Genomic DNA, 21,671 nt, shown 5'->3' with positions numbered 1-21,671 from the left:
CTGGTCATGCACAGAAGCAGAGCTCTTGACACTTCCAAGAACCTTAAATGAAGACCCCTGAAAGATTTAAATGTCTTCAGGACTAGGAAGAAGCAGATGATGTAAGGCATCCTGAATGATGCCATGTAAATAATGCTTTAGGTAGCTAACATGTAGGTCAAGGTATTGGACCCTAAATGTTTAGATTCTTTAGGTTAGCCAAAGATTCCTCCTTTACTTCTCTTTAACATTTTTAGTGATATATAAAAAGCAATTCATGTGTGGAGGAAGCGAGTCTCTACTGAAAGCACTCCAGAAAAAGACACTGAGAAGATTTGTAGCTGAAATAACCATTTTCTAGGGATTTTTTTGTTTGCTTTTTTTTTTTTTTTTTAATTTCTAGGCTAATTAAATGTTCAGCTCTCATAACTGCTATGATTCTAATTCTTTTCAATCATTGGGCATGACAAAGGTCTTCCAGAAGTTATGGGAAAAAATGAACATATTGATCTGTGAGATAGCACTCACAGAAGAAGTAATTATTGTCTAATCCTTCTTTTTTGTTTGTTTCTTAGACTATACATTTTAATAATGAAAACATACTTAACTGGTGTTTAAGTATCTACATCATACATATCTTTACCCAAAGCTTACAGGTCTGAAAGGTACAGTAGACCTGATCACCTAGATAAGGCAGTTCTTTCCCATCACAAACCAAGAACAGTTTTAACTGGATCCTTGTTGCAGTCTCAAGCTGTGGAAATGCTTTGCATAATTGATTTTAGAAATGTTACATTCTCATAATCTCCTTAAATTTAGAATCACATAAGTTGAAACTAGTGCTAACAGATGAGAAACGTTTCTTGCTGCAGTGGTGCTAGATTTTAGGAATGTTTTTCTGTACACATGCTTGTTATAACAAATAAGGTAAAATCCAAGCTGTAGGTTTGTTGGATTTCTGGATTCTACAATATACACTACTTAATTCCTTAACATTTTTATAGCAGGAATGCCATTTCCCCCCCTTTATATAGCTTTTTTTACTATTATTAAAGTGAAATATTTTATGCTACTTATTGTTTTAAAAGAAAACTAACAAGAAAAGAGACAAGAATGATGTTAATGTCTAAGCAATGTCCTGTTGAATGTTTTCCATTATCATATTTTCTCAGTTTACTGTGACTTTTCAAACTTTTTTCTTTTTACCCCATTACATATTTTTAGGCTGGATAAAGCAGCAGTGAAGGTGGAGGGGAAGGAGCAGGCAGACATGCTGTGGGACAAGGATTGTGCTGCAGACTGGTGGTAACACAGCTCTGCCAGCTCATTTCCCTGGCTGGCCCCACATGTGGTGCCATGTGATCTCAGGGCTGTCTAATTCCCTCATGATCATCACGTGTCTTTCTGCTCCCTCTGATCCACCAAAGCAATGAACTTTTCTGTGACTTTGCCTCTCTCAGTAATTGTGAGTTTCTTCAGCTGCCACAGCAAGGGAGCAAAACTCTGCCTGCAGACAATGATTAAGGGTATTGAAATACCCCACTTGAAGTATCTCCCAAGACAACGTTCTCCAACAGATAACCAGAATTAATTACCTAGGCCATTATGACACTGACATTAGAAGGAAAGCTGCTATCTTCAGCATTCTACACCTCTAGGAATTCTTTGTAGGTTCAGACATCAGACGCTGCTGAATGCCTTTTGAATATCCTGTTGGGTCCTCAAGCTGCTGTTCTAGGATAACACAGGTCTTCTGCGCATTCCAAGTCACATTAACCAACCCCCCATGGATGTCTGGGATTGCGGACAAGTGAATTCAACATTTCAGTTTTAAATGTCTATTAACAGCTCACGGTGCTCTAATCAGACTGGGGCACCTGATCAAACTCACCCCACAGAAGACATTCAGTGGCTGCTGCATCACACTCCTCACGCTTAATTAACTGCATTTACCAGGGATGAGATTCAGCTGCCTGAGCTTCTAGTGCCACCAGAGATGTCCCTGCACATCCTTCCTGCAGATTACACTACAGAAGGGTTTGGATTTTCCATTGGTCTTGTGTCAGCCCTGTCCAGGTGCCCTGGATACAATATGGCATCTCAGATGTCACTAGACAACCTACATGTAAGCAAGTACAGCCTTAGCTTTCTGAAATGGGAGCTTAAACACCTAGCTTAAACTTACAGGTACCTGTATTTAGGTGTGCTCATCTCCCAGGAATCTCAGCTCTAACACCCTTTAATACAACACCGAAGAGAGCTCTTTTTAGTCATGATATTGGTATCATCATCGTTGTGATACACCATTCAGGGAACACCATGCATAGACTTATTTGAAACTGCTTCAGTGCCAGAGATACGCATTTTTAAAAATTTAGTTGCGATTTTCATTGTTTCTTCAATATGCATATGGACTGGATACACATTATTTCAGTCCTTGTTTTTGATCCTGTAAATTGGGACAAGAATGGTTGGAATTCTGCATACTGGTTTTCTTTTTTTCTTTTTTCAATAGCGATGCTACAAAGCAATAAGAATGTGTCTTTCTATGGTTGCTGTCAAGGTTCTGATCAGCAAGTCCCACACTCACTGTTTTCCATGGCTAAGGGACACGGTGTGCCACAGGGTGAGAAAATTAACCTCCTCCAGCAAGGCTGCAGGAAGAACTCCTGCCTTTCTGAGTTCACATGAAGGCCATGGGGAATGACGCCACAGCTGCCTGATGGACACTCCTGTCGGACAGACAGGGCTCTCTGTGTCCGGACACGGGCCGGGCCCTGCGGAGAGGGCTCACGGCCGCCCCGGCTCCGGCCCTCTCCCCTCATCCCGAATCCGGCAGCACCGGGACCGTGGGCAGCGCCCAGGGACGAGGCGGCAGCGGAGGTGCTTCGCTGTGAGCTGCGGAGCCAGCGGAGTCGCTGTCCCGCGGGTTTGCTCTGCTTCCCCCGTCATCCCCGGTGTGAGGCAGGGGCAGAGCCGCGGTGGCGAGCCGCCCACCCCGCACGCCGCCGGGTGAGGCCGAGCCGGCGGAAGCGCCTCGCCTTCCGCTTCCTCTCTGCCCGGGAAGAGGCGGGCGCGGCTGCGGCCATGCAGGTCTCCAGCCTCAACGAGGTGAAGATCTACAGCCTGAGCGCCGGCAGGAGCCTCCCGGAGGTGAGGGCGGCGTGGGGAACGGGCCCGGCCCGGCCCGGGTCCCGCGGCGGGAGCCAGACCCGAGCGGTGCCGGCGCGGGGGCCGAGCCCCGGCCCGGCCTGGCTGAGCTGCCCCGGTCCATGTGCGCTTGTGTTGGGATCGTTACCGGGAAACAGCTCTGAGTGTTTCTTACATTAGATATGCAGTTTAAATGAGTGAACCTCTGGCTGTGGCGGTGCTGGTCCACAGACCCGTAAGCAGCACGACCTTGTACGTTTTCTTGGTGTGGAATGGTTAAACTTATCAGTGGAAGGGAAATTGGATGATAATCAAGAAAATAAAAGAATCAGCGGCCTAAATGTCTTCTGTTTCAAATGGTTGGATAAACTTTGATTCTCGGGTTCCTGTATGAATAATGAGCTCAAGACTGATGTATACCTTTGCTTGCAGTGGCTCTCTGACAGGAAGAAAAGAGCTTTACAGAAGAAAGATGTGGGTGAGTTTTCCCCTCGCAGTCGACTACTCCATATACATAACCTGCAGGCCCAGAGGAGACTCCTCACTGACTGATACACAGAATTTATCCCTAAGTCGTAATATAAAAACTACAGAATTAAACTACAGATAGTTATTTTGACTTCTCGTAGAGCTTCACGTGAACTCTGTATAACCAGTGGTGTTTTAAATTTTAGACATTAAATATTTGGGTTGTGGATTGTAACAGAAACATGATGGATGGATTCCATGTTGTCCCTTACATTAAAATCAGACCATAAACTTCTTTGTGATGCTGTGCTAATCTTAGAGAGCAGGACTACATCATTTTAGCCTAAGCTTCTTAGACAAAATAAAAAGGGCTATTTAGATTCACACGAAGTGTTATCCCAGAAACTTAACCAAGAAAAAATGCATAGAGGTAATGGGGTATGGAATACCTTATATACAAGGCCTTAATTGTGAAAGTGTGCAATGAGTGTTTGCTACTATGTTGTATAATGATTTGTTACACAGTTACCTTGCAGTTCTAATTTATTTTTTCACGGGAGTAGTCTGCTTCTCAGGGTTAGCAGACTGTGGAAAACTGCTTATAATGTGGTAGTTATAGTATCTGTAAAGGATATTCCCTATACTCAATTAAGTCAACGGGCTTCTTTAGGAAACTGTTACAGTTTCTTAGACTGATAAAATTGTGCTAATTCTACACTTTTTTTTCTTTACAGATATCCGTAGAAGAATTGAACTTATTCAAGACTTTGAAATGCCCACTATTAGCACAAAGATTAAGGTATCAAGAGATGGACAGTATATTATGGCAGTTGGTGAGTTAACAAACAGTCTCTAACAGAGGCCAAAAGTCCTAGGTAATCTTGGGTGCAGAGTGACTGAGTGTTTCAGGTAGAATTGTTAAGAGTTTATTTTGAAGTGTGGAACTGAACATTCTGCTGGAAGCATACTCTTAACATGTGATAGAACAGCTGTCTTGAGAGTGGTGCTGTGGAACACTTCTCTTTAGAATACATACATTCTTAGAATCATAGAGTGGTTTGGGTTGGAAGGCACTCATGAAGATCATCTAATCCAACTCCCCTGCTGCTAGAGTTTATAATACAAATAAAAAATTAATAAAACAAATCCATCTATAATACAGTTATATGCTAAGTTCTGAATTGCTTTTAGTGTATGTATGTTAAATAACTTCTGAACATCATTGTTTGAGTATTGTTTTATAGGAGGAGGATAATCTGCATTTTGTGACTGTCAAAATGGGATACTTTAGTAGATGTTAATAACATAAAGAGCCTTGGTCTTTTAGATTTACTGGAAGGTTTTACTAGATTCTGTACCATGTATCTGGTAGCTAGGAGAACCTGCATACTAGTAGGGTGCTTACAGAAACCAGGCTGTAAGGTTGTGTCACTAAGAGGTATGTTCTTCCAGTCACAGAGGCTTTGGGAAGGTCAGAAGACTTATAGTAGAAACACAGTAAAGCCTGTATATCTAAGACATTATACTTGAAAAAAATGCTTTTGCGTTATCTTTTTGTTTAACTTTTTATTTAATCAAACATCAAATTACTCTTTCAGGAACTTACAAGCCCAGGGTCCGCTGTTTTGATACCTATCAGTTATCCCAGAAATTTGAAAGATGCTTAGATTCCGAAGGTTAGTATGAGCCATGGCTGTTGGTACATAATAGTACATGTTAGTACATGTCTGTCATACATAATTCAGGTTGGACTCCAGCAGAAATTCTGCTCTCCCTGTGAGGAGACAGAATGAACTTCAGGGGAATACAGGAATCTAGAGTAAAACCATCTAGTCGTCATTTCTGAATTTTCCCCTTTATTCTGATTTCAAAGTTCTTTCCTTGCCTGGAAAAGAGGGTGTGAGGGATGTAAAATTTACCTTGAGCCAGAAAGTCTGGGGCTCCGAGGGTGAATGTGGCTGAAGTCTGTGTTCTATTTGGTGAATGTGACAAAGGTTCAATGGCTGGCTGGTGGCAAGATCTCCCTTCTTACCTGTTCTATGAAGCAGTAAGGTAGGAGAACACACTGTGGGATTGCTCTGTTTTCTCTCTGGAGCCCAGCTCAGTAGGTGAGTTACAGAGTTAAACAGAATTCCCAGGGCGGGGGGGAGGGGTGGGGTGTTGGTTTGGTTTTCTGTTTGTTTTCTGGAAACAAATACTTAGGGTAGATGATAGCATGGCCAAGGCCCTAATTGCACCTTATTTGCTACTAATTTGGTGGGAGAACAACTATGGTGAGGAAAATAAGGAGCTATCTAGACAATGGGAAAGGGAGAATCATCTGGCAGTTAGAGCAGGGCAGGAGCTGCTACAGCTCTGAGCTTTTAGGATGCTTAAATTTCAGTAATTATAAGGTTATTTTGTTTGTTTAGTTGGTTTTTGGGTTTTTTTTTTTTTTTTTTTTTTTTGCGGGGGGGTGGTGGGAGTGTTGTTATTTCAGGTTTTTCTGTTTGAAGACTGATAACTGAAAGCTGGGATGTAGGGGTGACCACAACAATGAGGAGATGAGCACATTCATTACAGAAGAATTGAACTGGTCGAACTTTGATGTGTGCGGAAGTGATGCAAGAAATAAAAATCGTAATAAGAGCATGGGGGTGTTTTTGTGCTCTCTGCCTCAGGACTACAAGAAGTCATGTAGGGTGAAGGAGCAGTGTTAGGCAGGGTTTCAGAGAGGCTGGGGAGAGGAAGGTATGGCAAGAGTGAAACCCTCTTTAAAAGAGTAGAAGTCATTGTAATTATAAATGCTTGCTGCTAATTAAAGTAAATTTTTTTGAACTGGCATCTTGGTAGACTACAGAAGTATGTTTAATTTGAAGTCTAGCATAGAGTCACTTCAGGTAACTTTAAATGAGTTATCTCATTTAAATAGAACTAATTTAGCTGAAGCAGCTACTCCCTAATGTTCCCAACTCAGCTCAATTAAAACTAGGCAACGTTCAATATGGCAGTGTTCAACGTATGTAGTAGCTTTCACATTTGTGATTTTTTTTTTTTTGAGCCTTAACTTCTTTTGTGAAAGTGCTTACCCCTTGGAAGGACTGCATGTGCAAGTTTATGCATATATGCCAAAAACTCGTAATTTTTTATCATCTTTGATGGATTACCAAGCTCCATGGACCCCACACTTACTGAAAACGATTTGATTAGACATTTCCCACACTGATAAACTACGTGGTTGAGCATTGTGTTGAGGAACGTGTTAAGTATACAAGAACAATAAAAAGATTACAGGATGCTTCATATGTTTCCAAAGTTTTAGAAAACTACTTATTGTTTTGCAAATCAAGTTACATAATTGGAGATCTTGCTAAAGATTAATGCCTGCATTATGCATTGACACCTGTGGGGAATACTTACATGACTAAAGATTAGCATGAGTTTAAATGTTTTCAGGATTATGCCAATGTTTGCAAATAACTGCTTGCTTCGTTGACTCAAAATTCTCTTACTCTCTCCTCTAGTGGTTACGTTTGAGATTTTATCAGATGATTACTCAAAGGTATGTTTAATACTTTCCAGTGTATAAATAAAAAAATTGTTTAGTATGTATATTAAAATGCATTTTCATATATAGTAAAGGCAGTCAATCAACACAGCTTTTGGAAGAAAAATGTTTTTTTAAAAACAGCAAACAGGGTAAACATTTTTGCGCCTTTAAAATTTTGTTTGTTTTCTTTGTATCTTTGTACTATAATTTACTTTACAACTTTTAAAGTCTTTTGTCTGTTGGAGAGAAAAACCTCAAATAGTGATCTATCCTACAAGCAAAATAATGTGAAAAATGGAATTAATTATTCTTTCTGAGCTAACATTTAGTCACAATCCCTTGTGCCAAGTGATGCACGCATACATTGTTTTTCAAAGGTTAGATAGCTATGAGTGAGTTAACAACCTGATTTGTCAGTGTTGTTATAGACATGACGATGAGCATGTGAAGCAAAAATTGTGGAGAGAAGTAATATCTTTTTTCTTTAGTTTTATTTTTAAATGAAGTGCTGTACCTGAAGGAATCACCCAAGTGTTTATTTTATGCTTTTTTTTTTCTGTGAAAAGATCTTACCATTTCAGGTATAGGTTTGTTTTAATAAATACTGCTCTTTGATCAGAGACATGATCATCTAGCCTTATAGCTTTTTTGCATTTTTCCCATGAGATTTCCAAGGAAGTGCATGAATTCAAGTAGCAGAAGGTAATGGCTGATACTTCACAGTACCTTCCCACTTGTCTATCTGGTGGAAAATGTTTCTGGCTCTACACACCAAATAGTCATTTGGGAGACTGAGGAACATGCTGTCTTCCCAAATTTTTCTGACTGATTATGAACAGAAAGGGGTGTGTTTTCAGCCGAAATGGGTGCTATATTTCAGGCTGAAGCCCTACTTTTTCAACTTCATGCAATCTTTATGTTTTCAATTTTATTTTACTAAAACTTAAGAAATCATCAGAAAGAAAAATAAACTTCAAGTGTCTGTCATAGTGTTGTGGACATGTTAGAAAGAGGGAACGATATTCGAGGAATTACAGTTGAAATTTTTAGAATTATAGAAGTATCGATTGGAATGGGTCTTTAAAATATCATTTTAATGCTTGAACGGTTCTGTCAAAATCTACAGGCATGGTGGTTCCAAAGATTTACTGAATAGTTGCAATTCTGCTTTATATTGTCATAAAGAATTTTTAGTTCCTGCCCAGGAAAATCTTGAGTTTTTACTGTTGCTATTGGAAAGAGGGATTTTTTTTGTCCTGGATTCTGTCCCTTGTCAGTCTTGGTAGCCCTCTTGGTGCTCTCAGCGTCCTTTCATAGCCAGCGAAAATAGTGTCTCTCCAAATCTGTTCCTGCCATCCCTTTAAGGCTGCATTGAGGCTTATTTGCATTTTCATAATGAGAGCACCTTTTTTCTTTCATACAGATTAGTATGAATCTGTAGGAAAGAAAAGGCCAGTTACATTTCTGTGCCTTTCTAAGTTTTAGGTTTAAAAGTCTTAGACTTGGACTAAGTTTTAGACTTGGGAGAGAGTGTAGTATATTTTTTCCCACAGCCTTTTGCCAGGAGACCTGTATTTCCACATAATATTTTTGCCACACACCAGTGCCAATGCATTTGCTACCGTTAGTTGTAGTTTTCTGGTGGTGACCAAAATTAATTTAGTAAGAAGAAAAGACAAACACAATTTACAGTGAGCTGTATTCACTACTCATGAAAGAGAACATTAATATATTCAAGTCCAATATTATAGAAATTTGTGTTTAAATAGAAAATTATTAGCGGTAAGACAATTATACAGATTTATAAATAAAGATGACAGATTTAAAGTAACTTTAAATAAAACTTAACTTAAGCTTTAAACTTAACTTTAAACTTAAAAGTCACTTCACTTCCCTGAGTTTCTCTTCCTTATTTGCATTGCTAGCTATGTAATTCAGCACTAGAAAATTTTAGATATTTGCTCTGTACTGTTTTTAGAAGATGCATGTACTACACAGGCTAAACTAAAGTATCACTTCTCTAATCCAAGCTAAATAGGGATGAGGCTCAGAGACAAAGGTTTGGCTGTGGTTATCATGCATGGCATGAGTTTGGGCCAGGCCAGCTGTTCCTCCATTGCTCAGTGCCTGGCCATAGTGTGAGGTGCAGCACGTGATGGGGGTGATCCTGTCTCTGGGGCAGGGGGGAGGTGGGGGGGAAAGAATCCCTTCCTATGGATATGTGCCATGTTAACCTGCCACAAGGAGTGTAACAGCAGAACCTGGCCTATTTTATTTACTGGGGTAGATTGAGCTCTCTAGTAATGCCTCCCTGTAGCTTTTTCCAGGAGTGAGATGTTTGTCTAAGTTTCAGAAAGAAACGTTACTCAGTTGGCAAAGAACAAAAATGTAGAAAGATTGCTGGTGTCATTTACTGGAATGCTGCTGTGCATCAGGATGTGTAGCTCATGTGCCTAGTCCATGTGAATGTACTGGTGTTTGCACAGCTTTGTACCTGGAAGAAATCACTAACTGCAGTATCTTGAAGGAAATAGAAATGTTAATTTTGGTGCAGCAGAGTGTGAAATAACTGTGCTGCTTCTGACTGCAGAGTCACTTTCAGGGTGTCTCATTTACTCCTGTGAATATTCACATAATGTATATTAGCAAAACTCTGCTGTGGCTAGTGAGAATGATGAAGCACTAGTTGATTCTGTCATTTTAGTAGAAATTGTTTGAATAAGTTGTGATAAGCCTTTATGAGTTTGAAAAAAAAAATCACTGAAGTTTGTGCTAAAAGACAAGTTGGGGAGATACTTGTCTGTTTCTGTATATTTCAATGCTTTCTATTTTATTTTCAGATTGTCTTCTTGCAGTGTGGCAGATTTGTGGAGTTTCATTCACAACATGGCCATTACTACAAGACAAGAATACCAAAATTTGGTAGAGATTTCTCTTACCACTACCCATCATGTGACCTGTATTTCGTAGGAGCAAGGTATTAAGTGGACTATTTTGTTTCAGTTTTGTTAGCAGTGTTTTCCAATAATAAAATGAACATTAAAATATTAGAGAAGCTAAAAAGTGGAAAAAGTGCCAATTCCTTCCAAAACAATAAGGGAAATGGTGAAGGGTGGAAAATGTGGGAAGATTAAAATTAATTCAGTTTCCCATGCTATTTTTTTTTTTTATTCTTAAACCATGTATATCATGTATTTGCAAATTTGTATTAAAAACTGCAGGTCAGTGTATTGTTTTAAAAAGTGTATAGCATTTAAGGAAAATTAAATAACTTCCTATCCTTGTTGGTCTTTTATTGCTGTGAAGTGTGAGTTAAATCATATAATTGTGTTTCTGAAAAGATATGGTAAAAATAAAATTAGATTCTTAGGGTTTCAAGCAAAGTAAGTAGAAATTGAAGATGTAACTTAAATCACAGGAAATTAAAAGGTCTTGAGAAATGAGTTAATGTATCTTTTGCCTGGAAAAATAGTAATTGGTAGGATATTGAAGTATGATAAATAAATGGTGAGCATGCACATTTTTCTCTGTATTTTGAACACCAAAATATATATTTGTATTGTTGCAAATTGTGAATTCTGAAAATTGTATATTTGAAATTAGACTGTGAATAAGAATCTTTACAATGCCTCCAAATTTACAGCAGTGTTTTTCAGTATTTGTTAGACACAAGAGTAATTTTGGGTTTTTCTTTTGTAGTTCTGAAGTGTACAGGCTAAATCTGGAACAAGGAAGATTTCTGAACTCCCTGCAAACCGAAGCTTCGTAAGTCCTGTGTAATGCATGACCTCTGTCTTCTTTCCACCAGGTGGAAGCAGACTTCTAGCATGCTCACCACCAGTACTGAAAGCTGCCCAAATGCTTTGCACAGTTGAAAGTGAACATATGCTGAGTCTGAGTCTCATTTCATTTTATGTTCTGTAATTTTTTTGTTCTAGTTTTTATGTTTAATTGAATTTTCTTTTGTGGATGTTTTAAAATTGCTTAATATGGACTTAATAGGTATTATATAACTTGATCTTAAGAGCATTTCATTAAAACTTTGCCATTATTACTCAATTTAGCCATCATATAGAGATCTACCCACAGGGTATGTACTTTCCCAGACATGTCTTTGTCCTTCTGCTCTTGAAGTAGCCCAAAGAGAATTTTTATATCTCCAGCATGTGTCGGATTCTTTTGAAAACCCTACCAGAGTAGGAACTGAGCTTTTTTCATGTGGGGAGAGGCAGACAGACTTCACTAGATAGAGTGGCTTGTTGGTGGGCAGCAGCTGGTGGGCAGAATAGCTTAATGGATGAAGAAGTATTTGGGAAGGCACAATAAAAAACTGAGCAACTGGAGTTTAAAAAAGGGAAAATCCTGGAATGGAAGAGGTAAGGGTGTAAAGTAAAATCTGGATTAGAGAGATGAGACTGAAGTTGTGGGAAGGTTTTGAGGTGAGGGAGTTGGATGAGTTACAGAATTAGAGGTAGAGAGCTTTGAATAGAAGAAGTTGGAAAGTGCTGGGATAAGTAGTGTAGAAAGGAAGAAATATTTGTACTTTGGAAGAATTGTTGTCGCAATACAGGGCTCTTGGGTGCCCTGTTGAGAAACAGAATACTTTGGTGAGAGAAAGGAGACCATTGGTCAGACACAACATGTTGGAGATGTAAGCTTTAGAACATAAGTAATCATAAGGATCTTTTGACATAATTAGAATCAGAGATTCATTTAGGTTGGAAAAGACATCTAAGATCATCAAGCCCAACCATTAACCCAACATGGCCAAGTCCACCACTAGACCATGTCCCCAAATGCCTCATCTACATGTCTTTTAATTATCCTCAGGGATGGTGATTGAACCACTTACCCTGGGCAGCCTCTTCCAGTGCTTGGCAGCCCCTTTCAGGGAAGAAATTTTTCCTGGTATCCAATCTGAGCCTGCACACCTTGAGGAGATTTCTTCCAAGAACTGTTGAGTTGTTTAAGAATACAGTGGAGCAGAGTGATGTGGCAGGGCTTGGTGGTAGGTGTTGGATATGGGCAGAGAAGTGCAGAGAGACTCAGAGCCCAGGCTGCTGTTCAGGGCACAGTCTCATGAATTCAGGTGAATTTTCTCAGAGGGGTCTTGGAAATTCCAAAGATGGAAATTTCTCAGCCTCTATGATTAACACATTCCAGTGCTTAATTATCCTTACAGCATAAAAATATTATCCTTAGTTCCATCCAGTTGGAACTTTACCTGTTTGAGGTCATCAGCACTGTCTCTGCCTCCAGATTTTTAGCAAGCTCCCCTTAAGTATGGGAAGCTGTTGCCATTTGTCCCTCCCTCCCTCCGTCCAGTTTTTGCTTTTCCAGGCTGAACAATAGTGTACATGATTGCAGAAATCTTATTAGTTGTTAATGTGTTAAATTGTTCTGAGGTCATTAAACTTGCTCCTTTTTCTGTTGTAGAGAGAGTAATGTCTGTGACATAAATCCTGTCCACTTCTTGTTTGCTATGGGGACAGCTGAGGTAAATGTTTGCATTCCTTTTATGAAAAGGGCAGTAGTGTTTGTTGCATTTTGTAATTAATTTGCAGGAGGAAAAGAAGAAATCATGAACCTAATTAATTTAATTGGTCTCATTTGCTATGGTAGATATAGATAATGTTAAAGATGACTTTTCAGAGCATAGTGCAGATAAAATATTGGAGTTACTTGGTTGCTGAGCACTTGAGATTTTGCAGACGGGAGCAAAAATAATGTTCTCTTATTTTGCAGTGTAGCCATCTGTAGAAACTAGCTGGCATGTGTACCCTATTAATCTTGAGAAAATTAGTGTTAGTGATTTTCATTTAGATTACATTGAAAAAACTACAAATGAAATGTGTGCACCCTGTATGTCATTATTAGAACAACTCATGTCAACCTAAGAAATTTTGTTAATTATTCCTTAGATTAGATAATTCATAATTTTATTTAAATGTTTTCAGACTACCAGGTATCTGCTGCATAAGCTTGAACCATATTTTCTAAACTGTTTAGGGAAAAGTGGAATGCTGGGATCCTAGAACTAGAAATCGAGTTGGGCTGTTGGACTGTGCATTAAGCAGTGTGACAGCAGACACAGAGTAAGTAAAGGCTTCCTTTTCACTGGATTTTTCTGAAGGTTTTGTTGTTTTAGAAATAAATCCCACTTTGCTTTAAAATGACCTGCCTGTTCCCTTGTCATTGCTAGTGTGAATAAAGGATTTTCGTAGTCACAAAGAAGTTCTCTTAGACACTGATCTAAGTAGTAGTGGCTATTTTTGTATACAAATACACATTGTGAATGTAAACAGTGCAGCTTTTTGAAGTACTATTTCTGAGTGAGACCTGTGAATTATTTTACTTAGCTAAGAATTAGCTTAGCTATTTTTTAACATTAAAAAATTATTTACAGGCTTTATTGAAAGTATGCCTAACTGTAAATATTGTGCTTTGCAGGATAGAAGGTTTGCCATCCATTTCAGCACTGAAATTTGATGGGGCTTTGAATATGGCTGTTGGAACTTCTACTGGGCAGGTAGATTTGACTTCATGTACCACAGTTCTTAGGAGATCCTGCTCTTGAAATTCCCAATCCATGTCTATCAATACATTGAGTGCAGTATATATCTATTACTGCAAGTATTTATTAGTCCATAAGTTACGGGTATAGAGTAGTAATAGCCAAACTGCAATGTAATTTTATCAAATGCTTGTACTCTTCAGAATTTTGTAGGTACCACTTTAAATCATTGTAACCTACATACTCTACAACTGCAAATTTGCAGTTGACTTATGACTTGAGTCAAGTGTGTGGGGAAGTTGCTGCTTTTTGGGGCTATGAGTACCATCTCAATGCAACATATGTGATCTCCTTCGTCTTAAGGTCTAGAAAACCAGAAATTATTGTCTTTCAACTGTTATTTTTAGTGTCTTATCTTGACATGAAGACTAATTTAAATTCATTTGTTGTTGCCATCATATTTGTAAAGGGAAGTGTGGGGATTGTTTCCTGCCATCATGTGTTTAGAAAACTGTAGCTTCTTCAAGAACAGATATGTGTGTGAGAATTGTATTTGCTATGTTAGTGTACAAGTCAGACAAATTTTATTGCAGATGGTGTTTCTGATTAAATAAACTGATAATATTATTTTTCCCAAAGATTATTGTTATTCACACTTTACATATGAAAGATTTAATTTTCTCAAGTTCCATAGGAAATTTTGGAGATAAAATACAAGTTTCTGGAAGACAGGGTCTGTACTCTCTACTTTCCTTGACATAAAAAAATTACATTCTGTGGTGTTCCACTGAGGGAAAGTTAAATTCACTGAATCTGGAAGGGAGTCTGAAAATTTAAACCATGTAACAACAACACAAGAATCTGAAAGTGAAATATTACTAATTATGAAACACTAAGAGTATTGAAAACAAAAAAAAAAAAGGTTTATTTTTTTCAATAGAAATTAAAAAGTCTTTAGAAAGATGATTAGGTCTTAAATTCATTAATTTTTCTTGATGGAAGCATGCTGATGTTAAAATACCAGGTTAGAATAAAGTGGGCTCACTTAATAAGTTGTTTTCAGAATTCAGAATTAGTTATTTTATGTAAATCCTACCGATGTAAGTAAAATTTCAAGTTTAGCTAAATGTTTAATGAAGATCTGATGGGCATGACTTCCTCATGGTCTTACAATGTTATAAATTTAATTTGTCTCTTATTCTTCAAGGTCCTATTATATGATCTTCGGTCTAGTAATCCATTAATAGTCAAAGATCACCACTATGGCCTGCCTATTAAATCCATTCAGTTTCAGCATCAGTTGGATTTAATTATCTCTGCGGATTCTCGAATCATAAAAATGTGGAACAAAGATACAGTAAGTAGTTTTATGTTACTGCATTCAGATTTTTAAATTTTTACTTTATTTGGGTTGGGAGTTTTGGGGGATTTTATTTTGGCTTGTTGTTTTTGAGTGGTTTTTGTGCAGCTTAATTAATTAAGCTGAAATTCAGTGTAAGAAGTTGAGGTTTTAATGTCTCTTAATTTACACAGCGTTTTGTCCTGTCTGAGTAAATCAGCATCTGGGAAGTTATTCAATAGCCTGTCAGGTATAAAGATGTAGTCTCAGGGGGTTTTTAGCTGTTTGTACATGTCTGGCCAAGAGGCTTCTTTCAGGCGAAGGATTTAAACATAAAAAGTAGTATCTTAGCCATTGCCTTGGTTTGTATATTTCTCACTATTTTCTTGAATACATCCAGTTAGGTTTTTCCACCAGAGAAAACATGTTCATTCCAATTCCCTGCTCAAAATAGGGTTTATTTCAAAGGTAAATCAGTTAGTTAAAGATCTACTAAAATCAGGTACTGCTTATTTTCACAGGATCCTATTTGGCTACTGAAGCAGATACTATGCAGGGAGCCAAATAACAGTGTGTCTTAATAACACTGTATTAGGGGATTATGTTGCAATGGGCAATGTCTTTATCCTTGCCCTTTGCACCTCTAAGTGAAATTGTAAGCTCTAATTTTCACTCTTTCACTCTCTTTCACTCTTTTCATTATATCATGCTGTCCTCTTTCTTATCTTTCTGTCAATGAACCTTACTATGACTCTGTGGGGCAGCATATTTTGTTACCCCAGAGATTCATAGTAACACTATTGTAACTTGTTTTGCTTTGAGGGGATGTCTGTAGTCATTGTATTCCTTCTAAAAAACATGCTCCATTTATGCTTTTCTAACTTTATAGTGAAACATAAGGAGAGTTGTAGTAGAGGCTTTTTTTCCTAATTATTTCAGGCAGTCACTTCAGTATTGTTGTGCTGCCTCATGAACTTTCAACAGCCTCATTTATTTTTTCTGTGATCGCAAGTAGTTTTTTGTAAGCTCCTCTGCAGTTAATTGTTACTGTTTGAAAGAGCAAATAAATTATTGGTTATTATTTAAAACATCTGCTGTGGCCTCTCTCCATTTTTCCTAGGTATGTATATTTCCCTCCTTGAGAATGAAGCTCTGTAAGGTTTGTCAGGTGGCCTCTGGTGGGAAAAGGGAGGGCTTCTCACCGCTGGAAAGCAAAGATAGCTTTGGACTCTTTCCTAGAGTATGTTCCAGCTGGCTCCATCTGTCCCAGCTGCTGGTTCCTGACTACCTCTGGCCAGGAACCAAGTGCAGAGGCAGACTGCGGGTGGAGAGCATATGGCTTTGATACCAGAATAGCCCCATGCTGAGACGTGCCTTGGGGTGGGGAGCACCAGGCTTTTGTCTGCTGAGGCCAGGGTGGAGGAGGACTCCTCTTAATCATCAGGGAGAGACCAGAGGTGGGTGGGGTAACAGCATGTAACTGGGAGGGAAAGGAAGGGCCCAGAAAGGTAGGTGGGATTGCTGCAGGGAAAGAAAAAAAAAAAGAGGAACAGGATCAAAATTTACCTTGTTCCTGTCCCTCATTTAGAATTGTGTAGGCATGTAGTCTCATGCTTCAGATTATGTGGTCCAGTTGTTAGAGACTGTTCCTTTACTGGCTGTTTTGTGTGTTGGCTTATAAGAGCACCTGTATTTTGTCTGGGTTTTTCAGACTGTGTTCCAATTATTATTTTGAGAACATTGTTTCCTGCTTTTACCTCTTTCTTAAGTAACCTTTATAACTTCAATTCTGATCTAAGCTAGATACCACTGTATGCTCTTAGTGCTTTTATTTTATATCAAGACCTCTTTAATAATGAGTTTATAAATCACAAATAAAGTGCTGAGCTATATTTCATTTCATGTAGACATTAGTACAAGTGGAAGAATCAAGCTCCAGATTCAAATTCTACTCCTAATCCATTTTCTCAGCTAATCATACTTAGCAAAGTAAAATTATTTAAAACTTCCACATTCATAGTTGAATAAAGTGAGGGTTACACTGACAGCGTGCCCAGAATTTGTGGACCTCAGCCTCACTTTTGCATAAAATAAAGTAAATCTGACATATATTTTCAATACAGAAGTGTAAGCTGAGAAATTATAGGTGCCACTGTACATTGCTGTGTCTTCAATTACCAGTAGGCTGCACTTCCTTGTAAGAGAATGAATCAGAGATAAAAGACTATACTGTCTTCCTTGTGTTATGTTCAGATATTAATAACATTTTATTGTTCCATCTTTATTCCATCATGTTTCTTAGCTTTTATAGTAGTTATTATTAATGTTTAGATTTACTGAATTTAATTATATTGTTTGGAGTTTTTTATGATTTATTTTCTTCCTACAATTTCAGGGAAAGATATTTACTTCAATGGAACCAGAACATGATATAAATGATGTCTGCCTTTATCCAAATTCAGGTATGTTAAGTATATTAATGTCTTGCTAAATTCAAAAGGAAAAGCTTGTTAACCCAAGGTGTGGTCTTTGTTTAGGTGATACAATTTAGGTCTACTTTCCTCCTTATGGGAGAACTTAGAATAAAGGGTTATTTGTCAGTTAGTGTCCTTGTTTCCTTTGCATCTGTATTATATAGTAGCCTCTTTGCAGTTAGAAGCTGCTGTGCTGTTAATTGAGTGATTGGCCTCTTTTACTCCTTCAAATATCTGAAGTGACTCATTTTATAATAAGGAGTTTTGGCCTATTGTCTTGACTAAGTCCCAGATGGGTTAGAGCTTGCTTCCTAGAGGTAGGAAAAACCTCTTTACAGCAGATTTACACTTTTTTTTCAAGTGTTTCAAGAATTTGATCTTTCGTTGATTTAAATACAGCACTTAAATTGTGCCATCCCTTAGGTTTATTACTTTGGTTTTAAGTGTAGATTCCTAAGTGCACAAATTTGCATGGTTTTTGTGATTTTTTTTCAGATTTGTTGCATCTCATAATGTTATGTTCAGAGATCAAAACTAAGGATCACTTTTAACCAAGGTTTCTGGGACTTTAATTTATGAGTAAAAATATTTTACAGAGTTATTGAGATAAGATCCCAATATTACCGGGTGGAACGTGCCTGGGCTCATCTGGCACTTGCTGCTTGACCAGAGGCGGCAGCTGAGATAGTTTTCACCCCAGAGACACCTTTGGCTGGCTGGATGTGGCAGCTGGCACTTGGAACAGGCCCAGGCATGCAGGAACTCAGTTTTACCTCTGGTGGAAAGGCTTCAGGCGATGGTGAAGGAAGAAAGGAGACGGATTCTGCCAGAGGGTTTAATCCAGAGTTTTATTCCAGGGTCACAGACATCTGAATGTTGGTAACAGCTCCAACAGAATGCAAACCGCATGGTCCCCGTGTCTTTTAAGCCCGGGGAGAGGGGGAGGGAAGGGGTAGGTGTGCCACCAACCAGGTAGGAGGGGGGAAGTCTCAGGGGACAAATGACACTTGGATGGCCCAATTGTCCCCAGGGCTGAGAGGCATCTTTTGAGCTTCACCAATACTATGTCTTTGCTGGCCTACTGAGATTGATGGACAGCTCTCAGCAGGAGGCAAGGGGAGGGAAGGGAGCAGGTACTGGGAGCAGGGGAAGGGAAGGGAGAAGGTACTGGCACACCTGAGGGAGGAACTGGTATAGCTAAAACAAGATATTGCATCACACTGCAACACAGAGTGATGGTTGTATGTGCATATATGCTTTGGTTGTACTTCAGATTGCAACTGGACTTAATTTTCTTGCTTAATATGAGTTGCTTTAGTTCTTAAGTATGGTGTGATGCCTACTTCCTTTTTAGAAAGCAGTACTGAAAAGGATGAAATAAGTTAGGGCCGCTAGGATGGCACAGAGCAAAAGTCTGGAAACAGACAATGCCTGAGTTGCAAACTGCTATTATCTTAATTTTAGAGAGAGGTAGCAGTAAAGACAGAGCAACTTGGACTTTGATTCATACTAGCAACTCAAATTTAAGATTGTAGATAAGTGAGTGTGAGATTTCTGGCAAGTTAAAACTTATCTGTCTTTTCTGCCAACTTCAGTTAAGAATGGGTTGGAGGTTTTTCTTTTTTTTTTCCTTTTTTTTTTTTTTCCTTTTTGGGGTAAGATGAGCAATTAATCTTATCCCTGATAAGATGGTGGGCATTTTTGACCTTATGAGCAGAATACATGCCATGTGCACTGGTTGAATGTAGGAGTTCAAGTGGGTGTATTGAGAATTATTGCATGGTGACAGGGTGGACTGTACACCCTGGAGATGGATAAACCCTCATCCATAGTGGCTGCAGGGAGAGATTGTTGGAGTGACTGATTTTCAGCCTTTCACCGAGGTTTTACCTGTGAGCTTATTGGTTGCATCTAAAAGAGAGCCCAGCAGCAAATTAACATCCACACAGCATGAATGAAGAGCTCACCACAGGGAATGGAACAGAAAAAATTTATTTGTCAATGTAGAATCATAGTGTAATTTAGATTGGTAGGTACCCCTGGGAGTTGTATATTTCCTACCTAAAGCAGTGCCAACTTGAAGTTAGATCCAGCTTTGAAGTCTGATCAGATTGCTCAGGTCAAGCCAAGTTTGAATATGTCAAGGATGGGCATTACTCAGCTGTAGATAATCTGTAGCCTTTGTGGTATGTGGGCATGACTCGTGTGCTTTTGCAGAAATGATTTTCATGAGACTTTGCACGACAAATCTTGTAGCACAAAGAATTGAATGCACACATGTCCCTGATGTTGCTATTGGACATTGCTTTTCACGAGTCTGTGACTGAGATCTAGATTGTGCAGTCCAGTTCTGTGTCCTACATCTGCTTATTTTAGTGCTGCTTTTCATATTGTCTGTAGGGGGACAGGTTGATGGTTTTGGTAAGAACTGTTGTGGGAAGAAAACTGGGTTGTCCTTTTTAGTCACATGGAGACAGTGGGGTAAAAACAAGAGCATGTTGCAATGGAGAGATCAAGGGTAAGAGGTGGTGCATTACATGCTCATCATAAGTACTGTTGGACCAGCACTTAAGATGCCTTAGAACCACCTCATGCTTGTTCAGAGTTTAAGGAATAATCATGACTGAAGATCTGAAAATAAGGAAATGCTTTCAGTAAAACAGGCTTGCAGTTGTGGAAAGGTGGAAATATAACATGATTTCAGTATCAGTATGGTTTGGCTCAGTGCCCTTACTGGTGCCCCAGCATTCTCAGAGCCCCTCTAGATGCATGGCACAGGAAAGCCAGGAGATCTTTGCCCAGCTTGTGTTTTAACACTTCATGTGTCACTGCTGCTCAGAAAGGCAAAATACCCCATTTTCACTCTCCTATTGGAGAGATAAGGATTTGATGGATGGACTATTCAGGGGATGAGGAATTGGTTGAATAGTCTCATCCAGAAGGTGTAGTGGTTAACAGTTCCACGTCCAAGTGGAAATCGGTGACAAGTGGTGTCCCTTAGGGTTCTGTACTGGGACAAGCTTTATTTAGTATCTTCATCAATGACATAGAGAGTGGGATTGAGCTGTCTCAGCAAATGGCAGATGACACCAAGCTGAAGGATGTGATGCCATCCAGGCACACTTGGACAAGCTTGAGAATTGAGCCCATGGGAATCTCATCCAAACCAAACTGTTCTATGGTTCTATAATTCTATCAGTTACTGTAAACTCAAGATCAGTATACTGTGAACTGGGTTTTTTGGTGGTATTTTGTCATAGCTAGGCATTTTTAATTAAATTATTTTACCAACCAGCTTCAGTATTAGTACCTTTCCTGGGAAGCAAACCCTTGTATATCTTTGACCAAACTACATGATGACAAATTTCAGTGGATCTCTTAATAGTTGAATATCTTCCTCTAATCACAAATGAACAGAATGGGGGTAGGGGAAAAAGATTTACTTACTGAGTCCATTTAGCCTTTAGTCAATTTAAGTTGTAGAATATAAATGAAACTTGACAGTATCTCCAGTGATAGAAATCTGTGTCCAGTTACTGTAAGAAAAATTAAAAGGTAAAAATCTGCATTTTCTAAAACTGCTGCTCCTACATATTCTCACTTCATACTCCCATTTTTATTCTTTTACATTCATGATACTTTATTGCAGACCATTTTCCAGAGATGGTCTTAGTAAAACTTCTGAAAACAGCCTCTCCTTTATTTCTCTTCTACAGTAATCAAACTAGGCTGTTATGTAGTTTGTTAGGGTGTGGTTTCTCTTCCCATAAAAATTGATTAAAAGTAACAAGCTAAAGCAATAAAAATGCATGGAATAGACTTCTCCTTTAAGAGTCCTTAACTTTCATTCTTTTATTTCCCTTGTAGTATACACTCAAATACTGTTCAGAAGTCTGTTTTTGTCCTCCTTTGATTATTGGTGGAAGACTCTCAAAGAGGAGGTTTTACTTCACTGTCATCTTTGAAGCATCTGCAGAATTAATTTCTGTCTTTATTCCTAATGATTCCTATTCAGTCAATGGAAAGATGCTTTGTCTTATAAAATAGTAGTGAGTGTGCTGTTAGGGAAGCATGCATCTTGTACACTATACTGGAGTACTCTGTGTGTGTATTCAAGCATATGCTGTAAATTCTTGCTTTTTCCTTAAATTGTCTGCAAACCTTTCCAGGCACAGTTTTTTAGTCTGTTTGCTGACTAAGCTTTCACAAATATTTTGC

The 21,671-nt window shown here is 38.7% G+C and overlaps 1 protein-coding gene across 2 annotated transcripts in view; it reads left to right on the top strand.

Annotated features, from left to right (window-relative positions):
• The first annotated feature begins 2,981 nt into the window (after window positions 1–2,981).
• NOL10 (nucleolar protein 10) overlaps window positions 2,982–21,671 on the top strand; it is a 53,010-nt gene continuing 34,320 nt past the window's right edge. For both annotated transcript variants that reach the window (XR_013181299.1, XM_054630192.2), the window contains exons 1-12: window positions 2,982–3,132; window positions 3,562–3,607; window positions 4,332–4,430; window positions 5,196–5,273; window positions 7,101–7,138; window positions 9,967–10,103; window positions 10,826–10,891; window positions 12,563–12,623; window positions 13,136–13,221; window positions 13,577–13,655; window positions 14,848–14,997; window positions 17,375–17,441. Coding sequence is in view for 1 of the 2 variants with exons in the window: in XM_054630192.2 (XP_054486167.2) it covers window positions 3,067–3,132; window positions 3,562–3,607; window positions 4,332–4,430; window positions 5,196–5,273; window positions 7,101–7,138; window positions 9,967–10,103; window positions 10,826–10,891; window positions 12,563–12,623; window positions 13,136–13,221; window positions 13,577–13,655; window positions 14,848–14,997; window positions 17,375–17,441 (973 nt within the window). In the remaining variant the exon portion in view is untranslated. The remainder of the gene's footprint in view (window positions 3,133–3,561; window positions 3,608–4,331; window positions 4,431–5,195; window positions 5,274–7,100; window positions 7,139–9,966; window positions 10,104–10,825; window positions 10,892–12,562; window positions 12,624–13,135; window positions 13,222–13,576; window positions 13,656–14,847; window positions 14,998–17,374; window positions 17,442–21,671) is intronic.

The sequence above is a fragment of the Agelaius phoeniceus genome, chromosome 3 (genome assembly GCF_051311805.1).
Source record: "Agelaius phoeniceus isolate bAgePho1 chromosome 3, bAgePho1.hap1, whole genome shotgun sequence".
NCBI classification, from domain to species: domain Eukaryota; kingdom Metazoa; phylum Chordata; class Aves; order Passeriformes; family Icteridae; genus Agelaius; species Agelaius phoeniceus.
The sequence above is the reverse complement of the archived record's forward strand: the minus strand, read 5'-3'. Positions and strand labels throughout refer to the sequence as shown.